This window comes from Cervus canadensis, chromosome 28 (genome assembly GCF_019320065.1).
Source record: "Cervus canadensis isolate Bull #8, Minnesota chromosome 28, ASM1932006v1, whole genome shotgun sequence".
Classification (NCBI taxonomy): domain Eukaryota; kingdom Metazoa; phylum Chordata; class Mammalia; order Artiodactyla; family Cervidae; genus Cervus; species Cervus canadensis.
This window is the reverse complement of record NC_057413.1, coordinates 8,183,001-8,202,996: the sequence shown is the minus strand read 5'-3', so window position 1 is coordinate 8,202,996 and position 19,996 is coordinate 8,183,001. Positions and strand designations below refer to the sequence as shown.

General features: G+C 42.0%; 1 protein-coding gene across 4 annotated transcripts in view; it reads right to left on the bottom strand.

The window, feature by feature from the left end:
- The window catches only part of PHACTR1 (phosphatase and actin regulator 1), a 490,759-nt gene that overhangs the window by 447,973 nt on the left and 22,790 nt on the right, over positions 1-19,996 (bottom strand). For all 4 annotated transcript variants that reach the window (XM_043450090.1, XM_043450084.1, XM_043450085.1 and 1 more), the window contains exon 3: positions 16,213-16,359. In XM_043450090.1, coding sequence (XP_043306025.1) covers positions 16,213-16,359 — 147 coding nt within the window. The remainder of the gene's footprint in view (positions 1-16,212; positions 16,360-19,996) is intronic.

The window sequence follows — 19,996 nt, the reverse complement described above, 5'->3', positions numbered from 1 at the left end:
GATTTATCCCTAGGAAGATCAGAGCTCTGCCTTTTCCTTGCCACCATATTTCTTCATCTTCTCCTAACTATGTGGCCTCTAGACCTTCATCCCAGGGACACATTTTATTCTAACACTAGACAGAGCGAGGAATATAATGGGTGAGCAAGGGAGAAATTACATGAATCTAAGGCTTGAAACTGTTTTTCTCAGGGGAAGAAGATAATGAACCCCAGCAACAGATTTATGGAAACTGGGGCCTCACGGGGGAAAAAAAAGTATGTTTTCATGAACTCATATAAATAACACAATCGTTTTTCCTTTTGCACGAAAAAGCAAGCATAAGAGAGATGAAAGGAGTTATAATTTTAAAAAGACACTAGCATGCACTCAAGATTCACTGCTGTTATTGGACCAGAGTTGAGGTTTCTAGAGATTGGCAGAAAACAAAGTTCACTAAAAACCAGCAACTGGAAAGAGAATTATACCACCTTTGATATACAACAGTGCTGAGTGTTTTTGCCCGGTTGCAGTGAATGAACTACGTATTTGATTCGAATCCCAGGGAAGAGGAGCCTGGTGGGCTACCGTCCATGGGGTCGCAGAGAGTCAGACACAGTGGGGCGACTAACACGTTCACTTTTCAAAAGCAACCATAACATGCTTCTCATTTTTCCCCAGTTCTGAATGATGCATCGTGGCTGCAGGAAACTTTTCATTTGAACATTACATCTGTTTCTTTACTTGACCCCTTTCTAACCTTTATTATAATATATGTGATTTCTTCTCAAAACCAGTATCACCACTTGAACTTGTCTGACATAATAAAGTTAACATGAATCCTTACTGGTTTGAGCCTTGGTATAAAGTTAAAGGGCTTCCCAGGTGGCTCAGTGGTAAAGAATACGCCTGCCAATGCAGGTACTGCAGGAGACATGGGATTTATCCCTAGGTCAGGAAGATACCCTGGAGAAGGAAATGGCAACCGAGTATTCTGGGTAACTCCAGTATTCCTGCCTGGAGAATCCCATGGACAGAGAAGCCTGGTAGGCTGCAGTCCATGGGGCCTCAAAGAGTCGGACACGACTGAGCACCTGAGCACACACACATGAAGCTAAAAAGAATCACATCTTTCACAATTGGACTTTCCCCCCCCAACAATATATTTTTATCTATTATTGATTAATGATATATTTTTATGCACTGTATTATTTTTTTTCACTCTCTGGGCCTTGCCACCAAGTATCTTAGCTATCAAAGAACTATGATGGTTGAATTTAAATAAAATAGCCAACTAATACTTTTGAACGAATCATGCACAATTTTTGCAAATAAGTCAGTGATACATTGAAAATGTATTCATATTTGTGTACAAAGTGCCTGCTTAAAGATTTTCTTTAGACAAATCACCTATGATAAATGAAGTTGACGACTCGGCGCTAAGAGAGAACTAATAGAATGCCTGGTTGAGTGATTATACTAGCCTTTCCTGTGTCGGCTAAATTCAGTCATTGTTTCTTTCCACTTCAATATTTCCACTTCAGTGTCTTTAATAAGTGGAATCAAGGAGGAGAGAGAATGCAGATCCTAGCAGCTATAACTCTGCTGAATTGTTCCTGTAATTGGGTTTATGAAAGGACTCCGTAGATGACATATTTCTTTACGAGGTAACTTTACAGCAGAAATTGTTCATACAGATCATATTATATGAGCTGTAACTGAGAGGCCAATGAAGTGAGTTTAAGGCTGATTTGAGCTTACTTTGGCTTGACCTGGTATTATTTTTATGGATGGTTCTAGTTGGTCTGAGACTTAACACACACTTCCATTTATGTGGTTTTGCCATTCATGAGACAAGTGGTGACATGGTTTGGCTCAGACCTGGGAACGAGAAAAATAAGAGCATCTTTTCTATTTTGAAAAATATATGTGTTCTTAAGATACCTGAAAGGAATGTAATCTGAACTACAGATTCAAGCATATGAATAAACTGAAAAACAAAGAAGAATTTTTGAATTAACTAAACAAACCAAGCATTAATTACAATGACTGTTGACCAGGCTGTTTCACGTTTGCCTCATAAAATAGGGAGGGTTTTGTAGTGAGAACTGAGTGGCACATGGGTAATAAGGACCATCTTTGGTTAAAACATCAGAATCCACACGCATGATTTATTCCTGCATATTTAGAATGAACTACTTACACGAACAGATAAAAGAAAACTATTTTGCAACTTGAAGAAAAGGTTGAGTCACTGTGAAGTTTTATAGAACTGTAATAATGTATCAAGCATTTAATTTGCTTAAATTCTATTAGCTAAGTATCTTTCATGTCAAAAGACAGTAAAATACACTCATGAAAGTCATGTGGTATCATAAATTACATATAAAGGGAAATCTATGATTAGCCAAAATTTGGTGTGCTCTGCATTACCCATCATAGCTCCAGACCCAGATGTGAGCTGAAAAACTTTGCTTCTATATGAATAAAATCCATAGCTTAGACAGAGCCTCCAAGCTGCAGAAGTTGAAGACAAAAACGAATAAAAAAAGCCTTGTCACTCCTAATTTTGTTTCTGCCCGTTCTGTTTCCATCGAACACACTGAACTTGGAGAAATTGTTTTCAGAACAGTTTGAGAAGTTTCCTCACATGTAGGGCAGCTCTGAGCCGTATGCCAAAACTGCTGGTAGAAGTCACTTTTCCTATTGAAAACTTGCTTCTTAGCTGATTACTGTCAGCGTCATGACCAGATATAGCAAGGATGTTGCTAGAAAGCAGTGTGATGTGAGGTCTGCAGTGAATGCAGGGCAGCTGGCTCCACAGCTGTGCAAACTGTAATTGTATGGTTGGAGTGGGAGGTAATGAATTGCCCTAGACTTCCACAGATATGCTGGGGACATTCACCCTCTCTCTCTGAAATGAGGGTTCTGCCTTGAAACCTCTGGTTCTGTTTTTTAAGGCCAAAATGCATAAGTAGGACATTTAGTTGGGAGAAGAGTGAGAAGGTGAAGAGGGGAGAGGAGATTGTGAAAGAAGAGCTATTTGACTGACAGTCGGCTGAAGGCTGGGGCTTGCTGAGTGGCTGAGTGGTAAAGGAACCCCCTGCCACGCAGAAGGCATGAGTTTGATCCCTGGATCAGGAAGATCCCTTGGAGGAAGGAATAGCAACCCACTCCATTATTCTGGCCTGGAAAATCCCATAAACAGAGAAGACTGGTGGGCTACAGACCACGAGGTCACAAAGAGTCAGACATGACTTCGCAACTGAACAACTGCTGAAGGCTGAGTCTGCTGAATACTCCGCCTGGCATTGGCTAGTACAGCTAGTGTGCAATACAGTTACTTGTAGCTTGAATATGAGAAGTACCTTCTCTAGGACTGTGGTCAAGTAGAAAGTTGAAGTTAGCCTTGAACTACACGAAGACGTACTGCATTTCAGAATCTTTCGTTGACTGTGATGGCTACTCCATTTCTCTAAGGGATTCTTGCTCACAGTAGTAGATATAATGATCATCTGAGTTAAATTCACCCATTCCAGTCCATTTTAGTTCACTGATTCCTAAAATATCGATGTTCACTCTTGCCATCTCCTATTTGATCACTTCCAATTTGCCTTGATTCATGGACCTAACATTTCTAACATTACAGCATTAGGCCGTGCTTCTATCACCAGTCACATCCACAACTGGGTGTTGTTTTTGCTTTGGCTCCATCTCTTCATTCTTTCTGGAGTTATTTCTCCACTGATCTCCAGTAGCATATTGGGCACCTACCAACCGGGAGTTCATCTTTCAGTGTCCTATCTTTTTGCCTTTTCACACTGTTCATGGGGTTCTCAAGGCAGGAATACTGAAGTGGTTTGCTATTCCCTTCTCCAGTGGACCACATTTCGTCAGAACTCTCCATCACGACACATCCGTCTTGGGTGGCCCTACAATGCATGGCTCATAGTTTCATTGAGTTAGACAAGGCAGTTTTCTGTGATTGTAGTTTTCAGTCTGTCTGCCCTCTGATGGAGAAGGATAAGAGGCTTTTGAAAGCTTCCTGATGGGACAGACTGACTGATGGGGATACTGGGTATTGTTCTGATGGGCAGGGCCATGCTCTGTAAAACTTTAATCCAATTTTCTGTTGATGGGTGGAGCTGTGTTCCCTCCCTACTATTTACCTGGGGCCAAACTATGGTTGAGGTAATGAAGATAAGGGTGACCTCCCTCAAAAGATCCCATGCATGTATTGCTACAGTCCATGCCCCCAACCCTGCAGCAGGCCACCACCGACCCATGGCCTCGTCGGAGACTCCTGGACACCCACACAGCCTTCTGTGGGGTCACTGTTCCTTTCTCCTGGGTCCTGGTGCACAAGGCTTGTTGTACCCTCCAAGAGTCTATTTCCCAGTCCTGTGTAAGTTCTGGCAGCTCTATGGTGGGGTTAATGGCGACCTCCTCCAAGACCCTGATGCTGGGAAAGATTGAAGGCGGGAGGAGAAGGGGAGGACAGAGGATGAGATGGCTGGATGGCATCACCGACTCGATGGACATGAGTTTGAGTAAACTCTGGGAGTTGGTGATGGACAGGGAGGCCTGGCGTGCTGCAGTTCATGGGGTCACAAAGAGTCAGAAATGACTGAGCGACTGAACTAAACACTAAGAAGTGAAAAACTCCTGCGATTCACAAACGCTTGTAAAAATTCAAGTACTTCGTTTCTTATTGATGGATAATCATATCCTAGGGGGACCACATTTCATACAATAATGAGATTGACAGTGGAGGATGAACATAGCCCAAGTTTATAAACAGGTGGATGTGTATTCAGTCCTTTGAGACCACTAGGCTGTAGTGGTTGAATATTTGGCCATGACAGAGGCAGCATTTTAGATTAGAATTAGTCTATTTCTCGCCTTTCTATTCCTGTGCTAGAGCTAGACATTTAAACTGTCCCATTCACCCAGACTTCATCTGTTTCTTGCCTTTTTATAGCACAGAGCTACTGGCAAGGCATTTTCACATTTGGTCCTCAAAGTAACAATGAAAATTAGAGAGTGTTACCCCCGTCTTACAGGTCTTGACGATTCTGCTCATAAGTACCAGACAGATACTGAAACAAGCAAATCTTCAAACCCATCACAACACCCTTGTGTTAGTTACTCAGAGATGAGAAGGTATTCCTCTTGACTCTCAAAAGTCAAGATTCTATGATTTTTTATGTACTCCACTGACCTACATGGTGGCTTTTTCAAACTGAGTAGTTTTGTTTTCTCTCTCTCCCTCTCTGTCTCACTCCTTTTTTCCCATGTATATCTTTCTCTGCTCTTTTTTTTTCTCTTTCCCGCACAACATCTCCTCTAAGTTCAGAGGATTCTTGGAAAGTCCAGTAGGTTTTTCCTCAGGTGGCCATTTCCATGTGGTCGTTTGTAAAATACATTTCAAAAATGATCCATTCGATTCTACTCAGAGGATAGACTATTCTTAATGTAAATTTCCTTAACTTTCAGAGTTTGAGGGTGACATTTTTTCTAATCTGGGGCAAGTCCCATTCATTCTGTAGTGTAAGCAAGAAGGATGGAATGGGACTAAAATTTAGTTAGGAAAATCTGTTCCTATGTGAGACTTTCTGAATCTGTATCTCATCTGGTCTTCTACGATGTGGTACCTAAGGGGGCATCTGGTCTTGTACAATGTGGTACCTAGAGAGGCATCCTTTTTTTTTTTTTGTTTTGGTAGTATTTTAGAAGAATAGAACACAGGTGAGGCAGAACAGAGAAACATATGGAATAAAAGAGTTCATTCTTCACTTTGTGCAGTGAATAATCACTATATGGCAGGAATTACTCTGTTCTTCCACATTTAATAAGTTAAATACTCTTTAAAACAAACCTCCAACATAGTCACCATTATTAGTCCCACTTTACAGGTGAGAAAATTGAGTCAGGGTGAGGTTAAATGTTTTGCCCAAGGCCACACAACTAGTAAGTGATAAAGTAAGGATTTGAGTCCCGAAAGTCTAGTTCCAGAATATATCCCCAGAGCCGCTACTTTGCATCAAAAAATAATTTTTTTCTCACTGCTTCCCTCTCCACCTTTGCAGAGCTCCATTGTGACTTTCGTCGTTCCTAGACACGAGTTTGAGAAACTCCAGGAAACGGTGAAGAACAGGGAAGCCTGGCATGCTTCCACAAAGTCACAAAGTGCTGGACACAGTTGAGTGACTAACAAAAGTATGTTTGTCTTTGTAGACTCCTTTCACCACAAAAATTTTTTAAACTATATTTTAATAAATATTATAAAATGTTTATATGTGTTGGTATAAAGACATATATAGAACAGCCTGGATTAAATTTATGTTCCTCTTCTGAGTTTAAAAGAAATTAAAACATTTTCCAGGGCCTCTAAATGTATCTGTGTCTACAATGTCCAATAGCTAAGTTGGTTCTGACCTTGGGAGTTTTCTTATATACCTTGAGTCACCTCCAGGTAAGAGAATGAATTGCCCATACTCTTAGGGGGATAGTGGAAGTAATAAGGTAGGATTTCCTTGCAAAAGCTTTTTCTGAGTTCAGAGATCACTCCTGGAAAACAATCAATCAAGGAATTTTTTTAAACTGAAGGTTATATTATACAATCATTTAGATGGATTAAAAGGAGCATTTTCATAACAATAGTAAGTTAGAATAAAAAGGCATGGGAAGGGATGAAACATAAAACATCAGAAGACATATGGGACTTACAAGTTACTTTGAGGAACATTTTGGAGCTTCCCTGATGGCTCAGAGAGTAAAGAATCCACCTGCCAATGCAGGAGATCTGGTATCAATCCTTGGGTTGGGAAGATCCCCTGGAGAAGGGAATAGCTACCCACTCCACTATTCTGGCCTGGAGAATTCCATGGACAGAGGAGCTTGGCAGGCTACAGCCCATGGGGTCGAAAAGAGTAGGACATGACTGAGTGACTTTCACTTTCTTTCTTTGAGGAACATTTTATTCCAATTTTTGATATGTATGTGAGGTGATATGAAGTGCACTTCTTATAGTGAATCCCAGCCAAACATTTTTTAAAATGCTGAGCTAGGATGCATGCCTAGTTCTACTTCTTTCTTTCCCTTAGCCATGTTCAGCTTTCAATGGAACCTCAAAGCAAAGCTGATAACATAAGATTGCTCTCTTATAATAAATCATGGCCATTAAAAATATAGATTTTGATGCCATATAAAACATGATCTGAATTCCCATTCTTCCTCTTATCCCCCTTATTAGCTTCATTACCTTTGCTAAGTTATTTAAGCTCTTAGTGACTTAGTTCCCACATGGATAAAATAAGAAGAGCAATAATCATGCCAATCTCATAGGGTTATTATAAAAAAACAAGTGAGCAAATGCTGATAAAGTCTTCTACAAGGACTCTATGTACGTTGACAACTCAATTATTTATTTCTGGACTGGACCTTATTTGAACCTTAGGCTTGTATAACTGCTTATTGGATACCTCCACTTGGATGTCTGGTTGACATCTCACACTTGCCAAGTCTGTCTCTGAATTCTCGATCACCCCCCACCCGCCGCAGCCACGCCCCTAAATGGTCCTTCTATCCTTCTGGTTGCTCAAGCCAAACCTTGAGGTACTCTTTGCTCCTCTCCTCTCACAGCCCACATTCAATACACCACGGAAGCCTATAGGCTATACTTTCAAATACATACAGAATCTGACTATTTCTCACTGCTTCTGCTGTGCCACGCTGCTGAGACAGCACCATCTCTGGATTGCCGCAGAGCTTCCAAACCAGCTCCCTGCGTCCTCCTTGCCCCACTGTAGGCTATCCTTAACACAGCAGCCTCAGGGAGCCTTCTAAAATCTGCTTCAGATCATGTTACTCTTGTGCTCAAATCCCTGCCTCGTACCACGTTTCAGCAAGAGAGGGCAGTGGCCCGCAGGACCCTCTGTAATCTGGTCCCCAAGGGTTCCCTCCCGACCGCGTGATTCACTCCTCTGCAGCCACACTGGGCCCCTTGCCAGGTCCTAAACACACTCGATTTAGGGCTTTGACACTGGCTCTCGCTCCGCGCTCTCTGCCTTGTCTTCTACCCCATATTCACACGGCTCATGTTCCTCTTCGGAGAACTTTGCTCGCATTTCCTCTTCTCAATGCTGCCTATCCTGCAATCCATCCCTTTCTTTGCTCCCATGTGCCTAACAGTCCTATTTTGCTATATTTATTTTTGTCTTATCAGTTAACCTATGAAATACTAGACAATGTACTTACCTATTGTACTGTTTATTGTCCATAACTCACTTTTAGAAGTTAAAATTCATGAGGATAAGAAGTGTCTGTTTTAATCAATAATGTATCCCAAGGATCTAAAATATTATCTTCTAAATTAATATTTGTCAAGTGAATGAATACTATATATTATTTCATCTCACCTTCCTCCATCCTCCCCCGCCACCTCTAAAATAGGGTCCAGATGGAATAAGGGATAAATTCAAACATAGTAAAATTTCTTTTATATTTTTAATTAAGCCATGATGGCGTCTTAAACCAACTTCTTGTCCTCTGACTGATAAACATTCAGAAATAAAGAGCTCTGCTGTCTCTGTGTGTGTGCTCAGTTGCTCAGTCCCGTCCACCTCTTTTGTGACCCCATGGACTATAGCCCACTAGGCTCCTCTGTCCATAGGATTTTTCAGGCAAGAATACTGAAATGTGTTGCCAGGGGATCTTAGCAACCCAGGGATTGAACCTGCTTCTCCTGCATCTTTTGCATTGGCAGGCAGATTCTTTACAACTAGTGCCACTGAGAAGCCCCTCTATGTCTATAAATGGCAAGTAATAATATCGACAAAATTAAGTATAATTTCAAGAGTAAAATGCATCACCATGATCAGGCTCCTGGAAGGATTGGCTCCAGGAACCCCTGTGGATACTAAAACCTACAGATACTCAAATCCTTTACATGAAATGACCTACTCTAGTCAGCCCTCCACATCCATGATTGGTTGAATCCATCAGATGCAGAACCGTGGATACAAAAGGTCAACTATATACTGAATCCTCAAGTCTACAATTACAGCCCATGTATTTAGTATTCAAAGATTATGTTACTGTATTGTAAGTAGAAGGTATACAAATGTGAAAAGATCAATAGGAAACCTACAGGCTTTCACACAAGACTTGCCATCATAATAAATAACCACTAGCATGAGATTATTCCTGGTGTCCTTTGATAACTTGAGTAGAAAGTCATGGGAAAGAATCCATCATCATTCGAAAGGCTATAAAATTGATTTTATCTTTTATTTTAACCATCCTTCATTATATAAAAGACTTATAAACTAAAGCAATTAAAATGTCAAAATGGCCACACCCCCCACCAATCATATTCACCTTATCATTGACTAAAGTGGATGGGGAGAGTTATGAAACAAAATATAAAAATTCTAGAATTAAAAAAAAATTCTAGAATTTTTCTTGTATCATGCAACAAGGAAAAACTGATATCTATTATTTGTTCCTTCAGGCCCTCTTCCACTGACTATAATATATGTCTCCTTTTTCGCCTTATTAAGTCAAAGAGGAAAAATAGCTCTATAACTTATCATCTCTCCCAACTTGAATTTCAGTTGTTTTGCTTGTACAATAAATAATGATGATGAATTGAAGTTGCATATATCAAAGAATAATTTCGTAAGTAACTTTAAAATATCTTTAGTCAATATGAAAAGGTATGTATGAAAATCTATCTGTGCACTTATTCTGACCAATAGTTTATTTGCTCCTGTCAGCTTATATACCTGTGAAGAAAAACAAAACAAACTTCTTCATAGTTCATGGTCAAGTTTTATAACAATTCTGAGAAGTTAGGAATTCCAAAAGGGAACATTTCACCTTGACTGACTCCTGTCATTTAGCTAGTCTGCATATATATCTCCTTTCCCTGGTAATTTAAAAGGATAAAGGGAAAATACAGATCTTATAGGTATACTCATTTCATTTTAATTACAAAAGAACAGGCTACAAGACTTAATATGCCAACTGGGAACTGGGTTAATATTTAGTTTCCTGACTGTCTATTTATTGCTAAGATTTCTCTAATTCTATATTCAATCATACAACAAATATTCATAGAGCATCAGTTCTGTTAAGGATTCTAATCCCTGGATATTCAAATAAAAAATATTTGATTAATATGGTGCATGTAAATATGCCTTCTAGCAATTCTTAGTTATTACCAAAAAATTATTTTGAATTTTTATAATATATATTATTCTTTTAGTTAAACTTATTTTAATAACTTAGCTTTGATCAAAGGTTTTAATTCATATTGAAAATTGTGCTCTGTGTGTTTTATACCCTGGAGAAGGAAATAGTAACCTGCTCCAGTATTCTTGTTGGGAAAATACCATGGACAGAGGAGTCTGGTGGGCTACAGTCCAGGGGGTTGCAAAGAGTCAGACAGGACTTAGTGACTAAACCACTACCACCATATGTTTCATACTATAAATAAGACTATACATAAAATCAGTGGCATAGTATGTATTCATTAGCACAGACAGAAGTACACACAAATTTTTTAGATAGGATGGAACTTTTGAGATTTAAGTCTCAGTTCAGTTCAGTTGCTCAGTAGCGTCCAACTCTTTGCAACCCCACGGACTGCAGCACACCAGGCCTCCCTGTCCATCACCAACTCCTGGAGCTTGCTCAAACTCATGTTCATCGAGTCGGTGATGCCATCCAACCATCTCATCCTCTGCCGTCCCCCTTCTCCTCCTGCCTTCAATCTTTCCCAGCATCAGGGTCTTTTCCAATGAGTCGGTTCTTCACATCAGGTGGCCAAAGCATTGGAATTTCAGCTTCAGCATCAGTCCTTCCAATGAATATTTAGGACTGATTTCCTTTAAGATTGACTGGCTTGATCTCCTTATGGTCCAAGGAGTCTAGCTTTAAGTCTAGTCTAGTCTAGATTTAAGTCTAGAGTTGAGTGAGTCAAACTCAGAAAGGTTAAATAACTTGCCTACAGTTTTAGAGGAAGAGAGGCAGTAGAATCAAGTTCTTCTGTCTCTTGATTCTAATTTTTCATATAAAACACAACTCCATCACCCTCCATGAAATTTAAATAAATGGACATATACAGACAAACCAAACAAGAAACTTAGCATTCAGTGCTAATAGCAAATACAATACTAAGATGTTAAAAAAATTTTTTTTAACAATGCCCAGATCAAAAGATCCTAAGACAATTTAACCATGCAACTCATATTCTGTATTTGAGTTATCTCATAAATGTATGAATTGCTGTTGAAACAATTACTTGGTAAGCAGCCAAGTTAAATATTTACGGCAAAGAGCTTCCCATTTCCTCTTGGCATTAATTACTCACTTTTCTGTGCTTTGTGTATTTTATTTATGTTACCTGGAGTGGTCTTCATTAGTACCACCTTAATGCATGGCATGGTGAGATTACCAGGTTAGCTAGTTTCTCCAGTGACACAGAAAGAGGGCAGACACTCAGAAAGCCCCACAATCGAGGCTACTGGTCAGTTATATGGTTAGTCACTTGGATTCTGGCTGTGAAGTGAAGTAAGTGTTAGTCATTCAGTTATGTCCGATTCTGCAACCGCATGGACTGCAGACCGGGCTTCTCTGTCCATGGAATTCTTCAGGCAAGAATACTGGAGTAGGTACTCATTACCTTCCTCAGGGGATCTCCCTAATCCAGGGATTAAACCCTGGTCTCCTTCATTGCAGGCGAATTCTTTACCATCTGACCCACCAGGGAAGACCCTAATGAATGCTAGAAGCAATATTATAAAGGAGATTTTGGGCCTACCCAATAAAAGTCAGGCCCATATGATCTGCCTTCAACTTGGAATCAGTAAGAGAAATAATGTGAGGGATACATACATTGGCATTCTGCAGGGAAAGCTTGAAAGGGATGTCTACCAAGACTTTTAGACTGGTGAAATAATCTTGGTTCAGCATGGCAATATTCACAATTTTGCCTAGAGACATTCCTCATGGCTAAAGGATAATAGCACATTCTGGGATGCCACTTCTCAATATCATGGACATTTGTAATTCAGCTAAGGGATAAAGGTTCTTCCTCCTCAAGAAAAGTAGGGGAAAGGGATCTCAGCTTAAACTGTAACATACTGACCCATCCCCTCCTGTAGGTAGTCAGAGCAAGCTAAGTTTGATTGCAGTTTTCTTCCAAGCCTGAAAGAGTGGAGGAGACCAATGGAAGTCAAAAACGACTGTCCCTGGCCTTAGTTCCTAACATCAGAAATTAGAACAGATCTCAGCCTTCCAAAGAGGATAAGCATTCTGAGGTTGACCGTGAGATTAATTTAAAATCTCCTCCATACATACAAAGCAATTCTGCAATGTCAACAGAGGTTAAACGTACTTATGATTAGAGAAGTACTTATTTTCCTAAATAGTGCAAAATACTGGCTTTGGGTTTTAAACAATCTTAAATCATCAGGATGACTAGCTTTCCTTCTTTTGACATCCTTGAAAGAAATTTTAGATGTGCTTAAATCTTTTATCATAACATTTTCATTCATTTTGGTGTGTAATTATGGAGAACCTTTCCATTTCAGTATATTCTATGTATCAAACATTCTTTTATATATTGTTAATACAGAGATAAATAAATACAGATAGAATAAACTGACCCATAGGAAAATATTTGCCAGATGAGCTGTAACTCTACATTGTATTCATTTCAGTGCAGTGAATCAATGACCTCAAAAGGCAGAGCAAGTTCTTACAAGTTAAATGTCAGTAATGTTCATTACTGAGTGAGAACACAGTTAGAAATACTTGCTACTAATAGTGTGAACATACTCTTCTGTTACATGATGTCCTTTTAACACATTTTAATTTCTCAGGAAAAAACTTCTTCCAGGGTTTTAAATGAGGTCTGATGTGTCTGTGTTACTTTCAGCAAATACATTGGCTTAATTCTCTCTAACACACTATCTTCAGCAAACAGGCATCTATCAAGGTTTGTGTAATATACTAAATGCTAAATAGAAGTTAAAACCTACAAAAGGGCTCTTCTAGACAAAAAAGTCATGGTTTAGAAAAATTTTTTGTTCTCTACACTCTCAATTTAGGCTGAATCTTGAAATCAGCATCTTCATAAAGTGCTGAAAGACCCACATTTTGGTGCTATTCTTTGACTGACTTGGGACTATAGGTGAGGGATTATATCTTTCACTCATGCTGTGAAGTTATTTCTGAAATGATATTATTAAGTACCATCAAGGACAAGGTGTAGTTGAAGGAATGCTTAAGAATTTAATCAGTATTTAAAATGCCCCAGTCTACTTTATCTGGCAGGTGTACACATTAGTTTTAAGGGAGTTGGTCCCCAAATGATTTCATGATATCCAAGTAAAATGAATATGTGTATATTTATTTCCTTGAATGATTGTAAAATGAGTAGGTGTAAGAAGGTGAATCCTAAAGACAAATAGTTTAAACCAATAAAGAATTTCTCTGGAAAGAATAAAGAGTAAGTGACTACGGGTAGGAGAGGAGCAGGAAGAAAGGCAGATGAAAGCTTCCTTGCTTAATCGTTTATAAATTGTTGTTAAGAGACAAAATTCTCTCTGTGCCCAGATTATGTAATTTATCCAAAGTGTGCAGGCTTTCTGTTCAGCAGTGCTGATAACGACACTAATAGTTTAATTACAACTTGCTGCTCAAGGAGGTAAACAAGGCTGTTTGCTTTTTAAGCCAGGGGTTACAATTACTTTTAAAGGCGGGGTAAAGGCGCATCTGAGAGTAGATCTTACTGTGTCAGGAAAGCAACCCAAAACCAACTGGAAAACAAAGCCCTGGGAATGAGCAACCACCACAAAATTAGAGCAAAACCTCCCGATCGGAGCAGTGGAGCAGTAGGCGGGAGGCGTAGTAAACAGGCGGCACATGTAGGTGGGCAGGGACAGAAAAGTTTTCTGAGGCCAGTCAGTGAGCTCTTTCCCTGGGATTCCATCACCGAGGGACTAAGCACCCCTCCCCACCCCCCCACACCCCCCTCCAGCTCTCCAGCTCTCCGTCACGCCTCTGTGACACAGCCCTCAGCTTCAGCACCACCAAGAGGACAGCTCCCCAACCAAAGAACACAGCCCTCAGGGACCGCCCTCCCTCATTGAGGAACATCCTTCCCAGCACATTTCTTTCTTACTGTTGTCTTTCTTGACACTGTGCTTTTAAGGGTATTTTCTAAAGGACATTTGGAAGGGACTGGGAGCTTGTTTGGCCTGTTTATTTCCAGATGAAAAGGAGTCGAGTTCTCTCTGAAAAGTCCAATCTTTTCATTGGCCTCCAGAGCAATTTAACCAGAATAAAAGACTGCAAGTCACTGGCTTGAATCTGGTGGCAGAATGGTTCAGCCTAACCCAGCACTAACAGAAACTTGAAACTCTTTTTTCATGCTTTATTTTGTTTTGTTGTAAAAGCACCAGTAATAGGTGAACAACCTTTATTAAGTGTCTCCTTAGCCCCTTTCCTTCTCTGCTAAGCCAAAGACGTTAAGGGAATATACTGGAGTTTGGTAAAAAAAAAAAAAAGAGTGATCCTTAATATCTCTGGGTTGGAAACAACCTTGATCCTAAAAGGAACTCTTCTCAGTCCTTTCCAAGAACCCTCACAGTCATATTGTGAATCTAGAACATACAAGTGAAGGATTAATAGTTCCAAAAAGAGACTACAGCCTACTACTGCATGCCACAAAAGCTATCAAAGCTTCCTCCAATAAAGTCTTCTTCCCCCCAGTCACAAATCCAGAGGCAAACATTCCAGATGTGACAAGAAAACAAAGGGTTAAAAAAAAAAAACCCAAATCACCAAAATAGGAAAAATTACACTCCAAAGAAGTTGGCTACTTCGGCATACTCTGTTACCATCCCACCAGTCATAGGATATGGTTCCTTAGCCAACACATCTCCTTTCTCTATGCAGAGCTTTCTGCTTCATTCAGACTTCTCAGTAGTGAGTAAAAGTCATTATTTGAAGTTTCTCTTTCCTTGAGCATGCACACACACACACATACTTTGATTCAGTTCCATTTTCAAGGGTTTATTTCCTAAAGAAAATGGGATCCTCTTCTTAAAGTTATTTTGAAGGAGGATTTTGAGGAAAATGCCCTCACTCTTTTTGCAGTGGAGTTGCTAGAGTAGTAAGGAATTCTAGAAAGGAAGAGACACAGCTTGGGGGGCGGGGGAGGGGGAGAACTTAGCAGTCTTCTAGAAAAGTTAGTGGTGAACAACTTCCTCCTGGTGACAGGGACCCTGTACTAGGAACAGGAAGGGGTGGGGGCGGCCTGCCCCTGAATCTGGAGCAACAGCAGCGTCAGTGGGGACAGCGGACACTGGTGCGTCCTTTCAGGTAACCCTGACAGGTCTCAGTGGGAACCGTTTGACTGCCTGAATCCCTCAGTCCTTTCTGTGGCTCCTTTCTTCCTTCCTCCCTTCCTCTCCCGTCCCATCCTTCCCGTATCCGCCTCTCTTCTCCGCCCTCCTGCTTCTTTCCCTCCCTCCTCCACCTCAGTTACCTTGTCACTTAACCCCATCTGGGCCACCTTGGGTACCAGTCTCACTGACAGCTTCCCATCACCCCATGTGTATCCTACAGCCCATCTTATTACTATCATCACGACGGTTGCTTGCCAACTGCTGGGTCCGGTTCCCAGCTGTTAAGCCCCACCCCCTCCTCTCTCCTCACTCCAAAGCCGCAGCAGAGGTATCAACCCGGCAGAATCACCAGAGTCTGAATGTCACCAACAAGTTCCACCCGGCGGTAGCAGCTCCACCAGCAAACCACACCAGCGGAGCCTTGCCAGCCCCCTCCGCCCACAGCCAGCGGCGCTCAGGCACGCTGACCCGCGCTCCTGGCTACGCCTACGATCATTGTTAACGGTGACAGCACTTTCTTCTCTTCAAGGCAGGGGAAAGCCCGGAGTGCGATTCCCCGGTGGATGCAGGGCTCCACGCGCTACCCTCCCCCACCTCCGCAAACCAGCCCCCCCCCCCCCAACACACACCCTCCTCACCCGGCACACAAAGACAGCCAGTGCGCGCCGGGGACCAGCTGGGTAGGAAGTGGGGCGGGATGGGGGCGGGGGGCGGGGTGGGGTGCCAAAGGAGGGGCTGGGGGCTGAGCCAGCCGGGGAGGAGGGAAGGAAGCCGGGTGGGGGAGAGAGCGGGGCACGCGCTCCGTCCTCACCTGCCCCCAGGTTAAAGGAGATCCTGGCCTCGGCGAGGTACGGCGTGTCGCTCTTGGAGCGGACTCTTCTGATGGGCCGCCGGTCTATATCGTCCTCCGAAGATGCCGCCATTAAGGTGGGAGGCAGGAGCAGGGTCGCCCGGCGAGCTGAGAGGGAGAAGGAGATGGAGAGAGAGAGGGAGAGAGGCGGAAAAGGGGAGGAGGGGGAAAGGAAGAGGCTCGCACACAGGGAAGGGGGGAGGGGGGAGGGGGATGGGAGAGGGAGGGAAAGGGGACGGGGAGGGAGGGGGGAAGAGAGGGGAAAAGGAAAAAAGAAAAAAAAAAAGGAGGGAGAGTGAAAGAAAGAGAGCAAAGGAGAGAAAAGGGTGAAGGGAGAGAAAGAAAACCCGTTAAGGATTTGTGGACTGGAGCAGAGATCAGGCTCTCCCTGGCTGGCGCTCGCCCCCACCTCCCCTCACCCCCAGCTCCTCTCCCAGCCCCAGGGCCAGCGGGTCTGTGCTGCGGGCGGGACGGCCACCCCGCCTCCTGTGCAGCTCTTGGCCCAGAGAGGCGAATGCGAAAGGGAGGACTCCAAAGATGCCCAGTCAGCACTGTGTCCTCTCCCGCCAAATGCACTTACCCCAGCTTCTCAAGTGCGCACGCGGGTCTCCTTAACCCCCAGGACTGTCTGGTCCAAGGATGCCCAACCAGACAGCCCAGCTTCAGCTTCCTTTGCATGCCATTATCAGTCCTGGGGTGCAAGCCTAGTCCCAGCTTGTCAGGGGAGAGAACAGGATACGCGGGAGTACCCCCTGCGCACCATCTTCCCCAACTCTGGAGCTCAAATAGAGATGGAACCAGATGTGGAAGCAAGTACAACTTTAGGGGTAGGTTGCCTGTAAAGTTTCTAGATTTGCTATTTTGAATGTAGACTAGTATGTGCTTAGGCACTCAGTGGTGTCCAACTCTTTGCGACCCCATGGACTGCAGCCCGCCAGGCTCCTCTGTCAGTGGGATTCTCCAGGCAAGGATACTGGAGGGGGTTGCCATGCCCTCCTCCACCTGGTCTTCCCAACCCAGGGATCCAAACCAGGTCACCCACATTGCAGTTGAATTCTTTACCATCTGAGCCACCATGGAAGACTAGGTATATTCACCAAGAATTGAGTGGCTTTTCTTTTTTTTTGATGTGGACCATTTTTAAAGTCTTCATTGAATTTGTTATAATATTGCTTCTGTTTTATGTTTTGGCTTTTTGACTGCCAGGAATTTGGGATCTTAGCTCTCCCACCAGGGATCAAATCTGCACCCTGGTACCTTGGTAGGCAAAGTCTTAACCACTGGCTTGCCAGTGAAGTCCCCCAGTGGCTTTCTTAGCACTACTGATTTTTAGGATATGTTTATCTCTATGGAAGTACCCTCTCATTTTCACTTTCAAGTTTTTATTTGGTGATTTACAGCATGCATAGTGGTCTTTGCATTGGACCTGTAGTCTCTGTAACTCTGTATCGTTGTTTCTGAAGGACAGGCTGAAGATCAAGGGCACCTCACATTTCTTTGAATGTCTGCACTGCAGCCTTCCCATGTTATACAGTAGGAACAGCTAGAAAGATTTCTGGAGTGTGAGTCAGAATGGTTTTGATGCTCCTACTGAACCTATTGATGGGCTCAACTCTTTGATGTTTGTCTTCTGGCAGCTTCAGTCACTTGGTCTTTTGTGGCCAGATGTTGCCACATTTCTTTCTAACAGGAGCCCACCTGGAGTACACAGATAAATGTTACCTTCATTCCCTTCCTGCTACAAAGGAAATCTCAGTGTCAAGTCATGACCTTCAGTCTCAGAGGATGAAGTGCTGCTTCAGCTCTGCAAAACTTCCCTCTCCACTTCAGCTGTCGGCTCCAACTCTCATCCTGTATCCTTGCGCCCAGCCTAGACTCTTCAGTCTCTTCACATTGGTCTCTTACTTCACACATAGGTAGTAACTCTTCATCTGCCCTCTCCTTGATGCTTCTTCAGTCTCCACCATACAATTTCTCTCCCAGTCTATTTATTTATTTATGTATTTATTTTTTCTCTCTATTTAACCTTCCCACGGAACTCTTGGCCCCAGAGCCTCCATTTTTCACTCCTATTCCCCTCCTTGTATCCTTACCTCTGCTTTTTATCCCCACCACTCAGTCACAGTTACTTTAAAGGTCATCAATAGCCTTACAATAGTTAGGTCCATTTCTTTCTTGAGTAATATATCCTTCTTGAAATAATCCTTTCCTTTGGCCTCCCTGTAGGTAGGAAGGACTACCTTCCTAATCACTGAATTTCTCATAGCCAGTTCCCAGCATTTAATTTTAAATTACTTATCCTGGCTTTCAGGGCCCTTTACAACCTGATTCCCATCTGTCTTTCCTACCTCATCTCCCATTGTTTCCCTCCCAGTCTGTTCAGAGTTGTCCCCACATGTCTGACTCATTTCTGCATCTGCACCTTTCCTTGTGTTGTACACCACAAATTTCTTCCCAATAAGCTTTCCATGTTCTCCCTCAGGAATGTGAGATGACTGGCTCACTAGTCTTTGGCATGAATCCAGTACAGAGTAAATGCTCAATAGATATTTTTTAATAAAAGAAGAGAGGAAAAAAAAAAGAAGAAAGGAGAGAGGAAAAGGGAAGGAGGGAGGAAGGAAAGAAGAGGGAAGCAAAGAGTAAAGGAGAGTTATACAACTAATGGGTCAATGAGTGGCTGAAATGGGGACAAAATCTATTTCTACCTGATTTCAAATCCTGTTCTTTAACCAGTATATTGATTTGCTAAGTGTGTATGTGTGTGTGTGTGTGTGTGTGTATAGACTATCCACATTTTAAATTCATTTTTCTATGATATTTGTCTCCTTATTATGTACCATTTGTCTCTGTTAAACATAGACTGTAAATGGATGCCTCCCATCCCAGGAGGCACAACAGGGGTGTTTGGCTCATGAAATGAACAATGAAGGTTAATGCTTTTAGATGACTAACCAGGCTGCAAACCAATATTGTGATCATAACATTTAGGTTCAAGCTCTTAAAGAAGTACAAAAGTAAGGAAATACACTATGTAAACTATGCACTGTATAAACTATGCATGCATGCATAGTTGCTTCAGTTGCGTCTGATTCTTTGTGACCCCATGGACTGTAGCCCGCCAGGCTCCTCAGCCCATGAAATTCTCCAGGCAAGAATACTGGAGTGGGCTGCCATTTCCTACTCCAGGGGAACTTCCCAACCCATACCTCTCTTTGAATGAATGCAGTGCTATTATTATTATTATTATTTTGCCTGCGCTGCATGGCATGGGAGGGGCCTTAGTTCCTTAACCAGGGATGGAACCTGTGACCCTTGCAGTGGAAGCCCTGAATCTTAATCACTGGACCACCAGGGAAATCCCTAATGCAGTGCTGTTTGATTGTTCAAAAAGTTTGGGATTCCCCACCCTCTCGTCTTTTCATTCATCAGCCTTGCCTTTATCAAAAAACAATAAAGTCATCTGAAGGAATACCTAGTCTTAGCTTTCTCTGTTTCTTTGATATTACTTAATAATGGTTCTTGACATAGAGAAGTACATCTTTGAATTTCTGCTTCTTATTCATTCAATGTTTCAGAGGATGAGGAATGTAATATTGCTACTATCTTAAGTTTACTTTTCTTTAAAAGAGTTTAACTGTGCTTTTATATTATCTCTATCATATGGACCAGTATTATTGAAATAATTCTAGATACTTTTTACAAAAGGAACATTAAAATACTACATCTGTCCACATGTGCATGTTCT